The sequence below is a fragment of the Acanthaster planci genome, linkage group LG05 (genome assembly GCF_054643075.1).
Source record: "Acanthaster planci isolate LZ-2023a linkage group LG05, COTS_SCS, whole genome shotgun sequence".
NCBI classification, from domain to species: domain Eukaryota; kingdom Metazoa; phylum Echinodermata; class Asteroidea; order Valvatida; family Acanthasteridae; genus Acanthaster; species Acanthaster planci.
This window is the reverse complement of record NC_141781.1, coordinates 21,352,897-21,363,748: the sequence shown is the minus strand read 5'-3', so window position 1 is coordinate 21,363,748 and position 10,852 is coordinate 21,352,897. Positions and strand designations below refer to the sequence as shown.

Below are 10,852 nucleotides of genomic sequence, written 5' to 3'. Positions count from 1 at the left end.
TTATCTTTTTTCTTGCTCATGATAGCGCCCTCTATAGGTGGCACCTTTTTAAAACCACCAGCCTCTAAACCAGCCGTTGATTTTTGATCACCTGCTACTTTTAGTGACCACTAACTTCTTAGAACAACCAACTAAAATATCTATCAACAAGCTACAAGGGGCGTCAGACCATAATCAGGTGTAAACGGTAAAACTATCTCCCCGCCGTAATTGTGTCCCCCCCCACCCCCAAACACTTACCGCGGATCGCACCCCCTTAAGCTGTCCGGGGGGTGCATTTATTTTAGGAAAATTAATCCAGCCAAGAGATGTTGCGTCCTCTTTAATTATGTAAGTCATACACAGGCAATTGTTTAAAATGGTATAGTATCTGCTTACGTCATAATCTGAGGGACACACCGACTTCTGTGTGTTTGTGATTATGAGCCACAGTTGCGGCTGTGTAGTTAGTTCGATCTTTTATATATTTTTAAAAAATAACGAATCGATAAAAAATTAGCGACAACAGAGATTATTTTCAATGAGGCGCGAGGTATCGGGGACCTTGCCAGAAACTGAAGATGAATGGAAGAAAGCGATTCAGATGAATGGGAGAAAGCTAACAGTTTAAAAAAAAAGTTTTAAATTTTCAACTTTTTAGTTGTCTCCTTAGGGTCACCATACCGATGGCGACTGAAATGTAGCCTTTTCTGCAATTAAGGTCTTGTCTGTTTGCGGATCACACGGTCACTTCCTAATTTGGATTCCTGCAATAGCTTCATGTTTCAAACGAGTAATCAAAGTGTGAGATATGAAGTTGCAAAGAATTTCATTTTCATTTATCTCAAATGATTTAGATGTACAAATCATTCTAGGGTGAGTGATACATCGCTTTGGGACTAAGCCGCGATTTAAAAAAGGTCCTTTAAATGGGGGGGGAGCCATCCATGAAGGACAGCACCCAGACTTACCAACCCGATATTTCACATTACAAGACAAGCGTAAATAGAGTACCCGACTACTAAGAGGTAAATTTTTTAGCATCATGATTCAGTGATCGTCGCAATGAAAATTCCGTCAGTGTTTACGTAAGGCTTTGCCTTTGAAGCCAGTGTTGTATTGACCAACGAATAGCTAAATGTGAACACGGTAGGTACATTTTCGATTTTTTCCCCCTTACGTTAAATTTTCTGAAATAAGCCTAAAGCTTTCATACAGGCTCGGCCATATGTCACTTGTCCGGATCAGATCATGGTGGTAGGCGCAGGCCTAGTCTCGACTCCAATTTTACTAGTTTTTAATGGGCCTACCCATATAGGACATAGGGCCTACCAAAATCAGTTTGACACAGTGAATCTTCGAAAATAACAGTCCAGTTGTGTTCAGAATTACGTAATTGCTTAGCACAGCATTCAGCTTTTAGACTTTCATCAGGAAATCTTCATGCAGTTGGCCTACAGACATGACAGTGGAACAAAGTTCCGGTTTCTGTGTAATGTTAGATCATATTCTCGTCACTGTCCTGACTGTCATCACAGGTCTGCGTAAGTTACTTCCAGTCTGGAAATAGGATAAGCCTACTATCTGGCCAAGTTTTCACTGGTTTTACCATGGTTTTACTGAATAAATCTGGAAATAACAGATTGTGCCAAGCAATATGATTCTGAACACAACTGGATAATAATTTTTAAAGGTTTGGGGGTCGTGACCAATTCTGTCAGGGGTGTTAAAACAAAATCTTTCTGAATTAAAACCAAGTTCAATTTTGGACTTTATAATTAGAGCCATAGATCTTGAAAAAAGGAGAATATCCTACAATGTATTGTAGGAATTAATGTAAACTAACAAAAAGATGACCTTTCAATTTTTGGGGGGTAGAAAATCTGTGAAATGCAAATGGTTTTTCCAATTCTTGAGCCACAAGCCATATTCACATTCCCATGCGCTCACTAAGTGTAAATGTATTTCTATTAATTGTATTGGGCCCGTGTCAGTGTTTTAAAATAACATGCAACCAGATACCGCAAAATACACACTTCAAAAAGTGGTTTCTCTTCTGGGAGTTTCAGGAAAAAAACAAGTGGGCGGAGACTACCCCTAGAACTGTGGGGTTTGTGGCGGACGACACCCCTCCCCCAGTTCTGGGGGTAGGCAGAGACAAGAAACTGATGTTTTTTTTCCTTGTACACATCGTCATAACCACTCTTGCAGATTGTCTCTTAACAAAGAGGGTCAACGAAGACTTTGACGCTCTCACTTTGCGGTCATTTTGCAAAACTTATGGATGCACCTTGATGCTTAATGAGCGAACATCAGTACAACCAAGATGGTCCACTCTCATATTGAGGATTCGGTGATCCGACGGCACAGCAGTACTCCGGTGCAGTCCACTATGCACACTGAGAACAGCGGAGAAATTGACGACTGCGGCACGGACGAGTGCCAAAGTGTATGTTAATAATATCAGTGTACCTGATTTTTTGCAAAACTTTAATATTTGGGGAGAGCTCAATTATTCCACAACAGTCGTGTTGTGTTTATGTTTCAGCGATGCTTTCAGTCGTGTTTCTGTGTATGTTTAACAGATTAGGACCTCTTCAGTGCAGAAAGCATGCCAGACATGATCAGGTCAACTCTACTGTCTCACTATTTTCATGAAATTCTCTGTACCTTTCAAGAGGCAGAGACAAGATCCTCCGTATTTCACCTGCCAAATTTGAGGTCTTATGCGAAGGTCAATTTTCTTCAACCTTTTTTAGCGCTGAGAGTGAAGCCAAGTGATTTCAATTTGATCGGCCGGGACATGTTCAACTTCTTCAAAAGATCAATGATTCAGTAGTCTGGTGACAGCAGTATTACTGTAGAGAGACAGTGTAGAAAAGACACCGGATACCGGATCTTTTTCATGCATTTAATTAAGTAATTAAAAAACCTTTATTTTTGACCTCTTATACAAAATTTTCTGACCAAGTAAATATGTTTTAAATATCTGACTACAGCTTGTCAAAGAGTTCAACACAGAGACAGCACGGTATCACGACCTGGTCCTGGCACTCGGCGGCTCCAGCGACTCGGAATACCTGCGAGACGAACTCAAGAAAACAAGACGCACTGCGTCTGAGCTGGCCAGACGCAGCAAGCAGACGCTCATACCTCATCTCAAAGCGTGAGTACCGCGTAGCCAATTTACGCCCTTAATGGCTCCACAAAATTAAGTCGAAGAATCTTGTAGCTGATCACATGCTACTATGTCCTCAGAGAGTCTGCTAGGTAGAGGGTTGTAACAAAAAAAGTTGGAGTCCGATTGCCTTTGAGTAGTGCTTTTTTTCTCTTTACCTTGAAATCATCCCTTGGCTTAATTGTCCTTTGCGGCAGGGATTTCGATTTCAAGTCTGAGCGTGGTGACTACGAACGACTGTGGAACATGTTTGTGTCGTGCGCAGAGCTGTACGAGAGTCATCTCCGTAAATCATTGGAACTGGAGAGGTCATTCCCCATCCATGCTGGTAGGTCCCTCCCGGTTCGCAGACTTGGTGAATTTCTAACCAAGATTTCTCAGAAGGGACGATTAGTCAGCATCTGTGGAATATGTCGACCTACCCCAGATTTTGGTCGTTACTTTTTCTTCGTCAGCTGTTTGATCTGAAGTAAATTTAGCTAGCGAATTATCTGGTCAACAGGTTGTAACCAGACAACAAAATAACACGACTCGATTTCTGTCTCCCTTAACCACTTTTTGCTGGAGGATTTGGAAATTCAATCTGGCTAGCTGTAAACACAGGCATGGCCAACTGGTAGAAACGTCAAGCAATGTCTCAGAGGTCACGCTAAAGAGATATACAAATTTCTATTGCACTGATTCTTACAAATCACTTGTGCCATTTGGCTGAATATCTAAAATTGGCTGCTTGCCTTTTTCGAACGTCAAAATCTTCAGCAAAAAACTAACACCCTCAGCACCCTCAAACTCGTTGATGGACATCTGAAGATCCGCTGAAGATTTGTGGGTTGAAGGTCTAGCACAGCCCATAAACACAGCCCCAGTGTATTAAGATTAATGCATCACTGTACACGTACATAGCAAGTAAATTTGAATAATCAGTTTCATGTTTGTTTATCCAGGTCCACATGTTCTGATCAACACGGGGGTGATGGAACCTGTCGGTGTGGACAACATTCCGGTCAACGTCGAGAACCTAGACGTGCCCTCCGTGGACCGCATGGTGCTGGAGAGAGAGGACTTGAAGAACCAGGAGAGGTGAGAGTGTCTTGGAGATTGATGAGGATAGGGGATTGTCTAATCTTAGTGTTGTCAGACGTATTATCGTTCAGTGCAATCCATGGCTCAGAAATTCAAGCGTGAAGTACTGTTTGCCGTGAACTGAATCACCGGTCGACCACTGTTCTTCACTTGATGTTGCGCCAAGATTGACTCGCCATCCGCTCTTTTCTGAAAAATTTCCAGAGACATCCTGGAGCTGCGGAATCTGATCTCTGAGATGCAGCGGCGCGTGGACATTAAGCCCTGGATGATTGAGCCCTTGCTGGACTACAAACTGGACTACGAGAAGTCGCAGTCCTCGCTCAGCGACATAGCCTCGTCCAACGGAACGGTGAGTTCGCTCCCCCCCCCGTCCCGCGCGGGTATCAATCAGACCATGAAAGAAGATTTCTTACACAACAAAGTGACTGATTTTTGTCTTATTCATTTGCAAATTGCTTCCCTCAGCTGCAAATTTTTCTCACGAGTAAACCAGGATTTCCTGACCGTAAACAAGTGAGCTGTAAGTTTTGTGATTCCTTGAAATTGAAAAGAGCTTTCTTGCGAGTTAATTTGTGGTTCATAGGCTGTTTTTAATAGGCATAAACAAGACTATAAAGAACAAACTAGATAACAACCACCACCTACTGTGATATATTTGAAAACAAGACCAAAAAATCTTCGGCAAAATTTTGATCAATGATTTAAAAAATTGAATTCAATACGAACTAGAGGAAAAAAAATTGATAATTCACCAATTTATGAGTGTCACGGCAAAGTTTCAGCTTCCACATTTCCAATCCTGCAGGAGACGACCTATGACCCCCACCAGCGTCGCAAGTGCATCTGCCTGGTATCCATCGCCTTGCTCTCCCTGGTTGCCTTCACCGTCGTGCTGGTGGTCTGTCTGGTCAAGTTTGACACAAAAACGAATGGTGATTAGCAGTGCTGTACGGAGAAAGTTAGAAATGAGAAGCCAACTGGCCCCTAGAAAAAAGAAGTTAGGCACCAGGTCGATTTTCCTACATACTGTACACACATTTGTAAAATAAACAAATTAAATTTACTAGTACAAAATCTGATAAAACGCACAGAAACATGATTCTGTCAATTAGCAGCAGGACAGATGGGCTTTGGATTTTGTGCTTGTGGAATAAGTCAAAAATAGCAATCAATTATATGAAAAAAAAAAGCCGAAAGAAAAGACATGCATGTTTGTTCTCTTACATGTTCTTTTGAGTATTTCGTAGGCCCACCTGAAACGGGACTGGACCAAGGGAAGCTTTGAGTACATCTGGGACTGAAAGAAGTTTATTGCACGGGAATCGTTGCAGGCATGGATTGCTGGTGCATCATGAATATGCAAAATGCCTCAGCTCCCCATACACACTCTATACAGCATGTGATCACAAACCAGTCGACTCAGGTACCTGCATGTGCGTGTTTGTGCGTGCATGTACCTACATGTAAGCTACATGTACCTTGTAGTTAACGTGGGCTCATGCTGTGTACATAGTAAGACGGGAAAAACCGTGTGATCATCTAGGGACACGTCGCTCAGTGCACGTAGAAGAAAACTGGGCAGTGATCGTTGGTGAAATGACTGACAAGGTGGGCGACTAACGACACAAATTGGCGATAAGAATTAAACATTTGGTTGCATATCATCATTTTTTAGGCGCAAATGCGACTGTTTTGGTGGCACCGTACCGCACTGGTGATTAGTCGTATGTTGGAAGCATTTCACATAACATGACAACAAGGCATTGTTTCTGGGCATAGTACCAGTCTTTTTCCTTGGAAAACTGAACAGGTTTTTATGTGACCTCTTGAAATAGAGCCTTTTTATTTTCTCGCAAAGTATTCAAAAACCTTTGTGCCAGAAGTTTCATTTTTAGATTACATAAATAATTCTACAAAATTTTGGTATTTTGTGTTATCGCACTTCATGTGGATTTATGTATTAACGCAGGAGCCACGCCAAGAGGTCATTGTGCTGTTGTCATAGCGACTGTCTCGCGCTTTGTTTCTAAGGTCAGTATTCTTAATGTTCCGTATTCTGTTCGAACAATAAATCTACGAACCAAACTAGCCAGCAGTTTTTTGTACCAGCAAAAAGTACTTGACTACGTGGTAAATTATACAGTTTATTTCATATATGAAAACAGATGTGTATTGATGTAAACAAACAAAGCAGTACTTCTTTTGTGGTCTGCTGAATTTCTAATTACAATAACAATGATGCAGTTGTGAGCAACTTGAACACAGTTTGAGAGCCACGCCAAGAGGTCATTGTGCTGTTGTCATAGCGACTGTCTCACGCTTTGTTTCTAAGGTCAGTATTCTTAATGTTCCGTATTCTGTTCGAACAATAAATCTACGAACCAAACTAGCCAGCAGTTTTTTGTACCAGCAAAAAGTACTTGACTACGTGGTAAATTATACAGTTTATTTCATATATGAAAACAGATGTGTATTGATGTAAACAAACAAAGCAGTACTTCTTTTGTGGTCTGCTGAATTTCTAATTACAATAACAATGATGCAGTTGTGAGCAACTTGAACACAGTTTGAGAGGATTCAAAGACAGATGCAGTAGATAATAGACGTGTGATCTAGTACAACTCTATACTCGATAATGTCGTTGACTAAATCAAATGCAGCCATGGGCTACACTGAGCATTGAGATTCACAGTGCATGTATCTGTGTTTGAGGTAAAGCCGGTTTGTAGCAGGGTAGCAGCCTAACAGGGTTACAACCCTGGAAAAGGTATTTATTGGCAACAAAACTGAAGCGTAAGGGACCCAAAGTACCAACTCGTGTTTTCTATTTTTGCAACAGTATTTTGATGAAGATTATTATTGGTGTACTCTGGCTTTGTTTCTTTTTTAACATAACATATTGAACATTTCCGATGTCATCAGGGTTTGGTCAATGGATCTCACTGCTATTCAAAAATTAAAGGTCAAACTTCATAGTTATAAATGATAAGCCTTTGTAGAATTCAGACTTGAGGTTTTTTGTGAGCTTGGCAAATAGATGAACATTCAGTATGTCCATCCATGTATTCAATTATTTTCAAGACAGATATATGGCAAACCACTTCTATCATTACCACGAGTGTGCTACAATTAATGTTCGATGCATTTTATTCCGTATTCAAGCATTCCTCAACACACAGTCATACCGATATAATCCTATTTATTTTAACCAGTTTTTTCTCTGTCAAATTATTGACGGAAATGAAAGCAAGAAAGACAACTCATTCCAGCATTTTCAACCACTTGTGATGTGCAATACAAATTGTTCTCTGTGAATAGCATTTTAATGATTGTTCACTCAGATTAGAAAATAAAAATATATATATATTGTGATACAGGTATTTTATTTAGTATTTTATTCAGTATTCTGTTTTTGGCCAAAATGTAGTTGTACGACACATATTTACGTAGAAGTACTCTGTGAATATATTATGCTAAACCTTTGCATGATACATTGATGTTTATGAATCTGCCTTTATATGTATGCAAAGATATCAAGAGTTTTTCTAAGTCAATGTGATCTGCCAGAATTGTGTGAAATACCGCATAATAGAGCCGACTTGTCAGTAAGATATATAAAAACCTACTAACAAAAATAGATTTATCATATTCAATTTAAGAACAATGAAATGATTACCAGGACGTGCCTGTCAAATGTTTTGTTTGAGTTGGAAATTTTTGCTCAAATGGAAACTGTGTGCTAGTCGTTAATACCTCTAAATTTACCGAAAATGTGAACAATTTTTGGATGTAAATGTATGATCTTGATTTTACCAGATACCTTTTCATTTCATGTGAAATCTAATCATATTTTTGCTGTATTTTATGTGTGCTTTATGGGTATAATTTATGTTTGTCAAATAGCACAAGTGGTTGAAGTGAATAAAAGATGATGAACTTTGCCACTTTGAATGATTTTGTCCATCATCTGTCTTGTGTTGCCAAGTTTGAGTCGCAGTGTTTGGTTTAAGGCTCATCCTAAATGTGCTTCTCCACACTCTGCAGGTGTGACACTTTCATCTTTGGGAGATAGTGATCTGTGTTTATAGAATGCTGCCCGCTTATACACAATTAGCGATCAGAGAGTGTCAAAGGTTACACATTCAGAGAGATTTGTTGATTTGAAATATGCACTGCCATGAGTTGCATAAGTGCTGCAAAGCCCACGGCCCAAATCCAAACCTGAAATGCATGTCTTCGAACTTCCTGCCAAAGAGGGCACAATGCAATGTGATAAAATAGGTTCTCTGCAGTGACCACTAGATCGACGTACTCAATTGAGTGCTTGTTTGGGTTGCCATCACAGACGGCAGTTATTGGTATGTAAAATTCAGTTGCAATGAAAGCGTCTACACATTTACATCATGAGAAAACAATGACCCTTCCCTCCCTGGTGGTGCACCATGAATCACTTTGTGTTACGGCACGTCCAATTTACTTGGCTGTGGCTATTAATAATGCATATTCCTATGGAAGTTGAGAGTCAGTGGCTTCAAGCCTTACCCAAAGACACGTGTTGTTTTCAGTCGCAGCCCAGTAATTTGGACGTGTGGCTTTTTTTTTCTCCCACTAGCCCGTCTCCTGTGTTATACATACCCAGCAGCATCAGGTTTTTTACACAATGGCATCTGGGTCCCCAATGCGAGCAAACCACCTCTTGGCCGTCACGCCGTCTTTGCCGTCGTGGTGACTGATGTAGCACAGGAGCAGTCGGTCACCATCCAGCTGACACGTGGTGGTCCATCGGCCCGGCGGGTTGCTGGCAGCACAGATGACCAGCTTGTCCCCTTCCCAATGCGGCACCTGTTGAAGATATGATGCACGAAAACGAGAATTGCCATATCTTGCCATTGAAGACTTCTCCATGCAGCAACTACAAGGAGATGCCATCACTGAAGCTGCACTGCACACCGTATGAATTTGTTCTGTCCTTCTAAATTAGCATGTTTACTTCTCAAATATGGTAAAATGGAGGGGGAAGGGCCCCTGGATGTAGCAACATTTTGCCTACAGAGGGAAAGCTGCAGCATCCCAACCATGATATAATGGCCTGTTTGTTTCACACTGATCTGGATCTCCATCAGTGATCCCAACACTGGTTTGCTCCATCTGTTAGGAGGGTTCTGGTGTCAGTGAATCAACATTGGATCACTGATTGCGATTTGGATCCGTGGGAAACAAACAGGCCCTTTAAGAGCCAAAATTATCAAGCTACATTTTCCATAAAACCCTCCACAATAAGGCTTTCTCGACAAACTGGAAAAAGTTGTGACCGCCACTTTTTTTTAAATGGCGAAAGAAGTGACAAATAAATTGCTTAGTACCCATTTGTCTTCCCAACAGAAAACCAGATTCTAAACGGCAGAAACCACGATCCACCAACTACAGTTTCAACGAGAGCTCACCCTCATTTCGCTCAGGCCATGCGCCTGGTCCAAGTACTCCTCCCCAATCTTCTGGCTTACTTTTTTCACAATGCCACCCTTCCGGGACACGTAGTCAAATGCATCTCCCTCATGAATGATCTCCAGGCTGGGTGTGTTCGCTAGGCCTCTCTGGCGCTCGGCCTCCGGTAAGCCCATAGCCTCCAGCCATTCCAAATACTTTTCAGAAGATACCAGCTCCCACTTCCCGCTGAAGTTGACACCGCCTTTGCCGGACATTGCTTATCAAATCCTAAATGCTGTAACCAAACTGAGAGCATATAAGACCAAATTACGAGTCAGTCATAGGGGAAATCACACAGCTAGTTAAAAATAACGGGTGAGACAAGGACTAAGGAAGGCAACTGTTACTTTTCGCTTGAATGGTGCACGTCTTGACTCATGGCCTGTGAGGACATGAAAGAATTCTTAAAATACGACCCTACAGTGAGAAAGCAGACACTTTGGTATTGCTACAGTCAAATATTTGTATCAAAGCATGCTGGATAGTTACATATACACATGTACATGTACATCTCCATACACGTATGTACTTGCTTACACGAGCATACCGTATGAAAGTGACGACCAGCCAATTTGCAGCAAATCCAAATGTATACCCACATTGGAAGGAAAATGAGCCCACCTTTGATCACAATCAATGGCCAAATATACCAGTAACAGTGAGGAACAGTGACAAAGAACGGATTACAAACTTCTTTTCTCTCAAAGGAAAACTGCAATAAATTTTGAACAAACCGTCAAGTTTATCTTGTCTGCATCAGCTACCAGCAAATTGAGACGTCAGAAACGACAACAATTGTAATCTTCAGATATCAAAGATGAACACTTTTGGATGATGGCCTTCACAAGTTAATGACAGCGTCACACAGACACGGCTAGATCTTTTCATTATCTCACTGTGAATTTGCAAAGGTCATTCAATTCATTCAGGTCTTATCCAAACTCCTCCTACATATGACCAAACTTCATCAGGCTTCAATAGATATCCATGGGAACTGATACCAGTAGAAAAGATGATTTTGTTTTGAGATAAGCAAGTAATGAAATCGGTTTAAGCACAGCACTGTATGTACTTCGAGCACGAGTTCTGCCGACCCATACAATGCATCACCCGATAGCACGA

General features: G+C 41.1%; 2 protein-coding genes across 6 annotated transcripts; one reads left to right on the top strand and one right to left on the bottom strand.

The window, feature by feature from the left end:
* Positions 1–969: 969 nt before the first annotated feature.
* Positions 970–8,194, top strand: rgs9bp (regulator of G protein signaling 9 binding protein). The gene is made up of 7 exons (XM_022243962.2): positions 970–1,128; positions 2,191–2,428; positions 2,979–3,145; positions 3,355–3,485; positions 4,102–4,237; positions 4,445–4,592; positions 5,049–8,194. Exons 2-7 carry the CDS (start codon positions 2,306–2,308, stop codon positions 5,181–5,183), a joined length of 840 nt encoding a protein of 279 aa, XP_022099654.1. The 5' UTR covers positions 970–1,128; positions 2,191–2,305; the 3' UTR covers positions 5,184–8,194.
* Positions 4,819–10,578, bottom strand: LOC110984135 (cellular retinoic acid-binding protein 2-like). Of its 5 annotated transcripts, none has more exons than XM_022243964.2 (4): positions 10,465–10,578; positions 9,688–9,976; positions 8,879–9,085; positions 4,819–5,147 (listed from the first exon to the last, which is right to left on the bottom strand). In XM_022243964.2, exons 2-3 carry the CDS (start codon positions 9,943–9,945, stop codon positions 8,897–8,899), a joined length of 447 nt encoding a protein of 148 aa, XP_022099656.2. In that variant the 5' UTR covers positions 9,946–9,976; positions 10,465–10,578; the 3' UTR covers positions 4,819–5,147; positions 8,879–8,896. The 5 variants fall into 5 exon arrangements, with proteins under 5 accessions (XP_022099656.2, XP_086992899.1, XP_022099655.2 ...); XM_087136773.1 differs by lacking the exon at positions 10,465–10,578 and adding an exon at positions 10,278–10,430 and having other exon boundaries at positions 9,748–9,976; XM_022243963.2 differs by lacking the exon at positions 10,465–10,578 and adding an exon at positions 10,278–10,426.
* Positions 10,579–10,852: the final 274 nt, after the last annotated feature.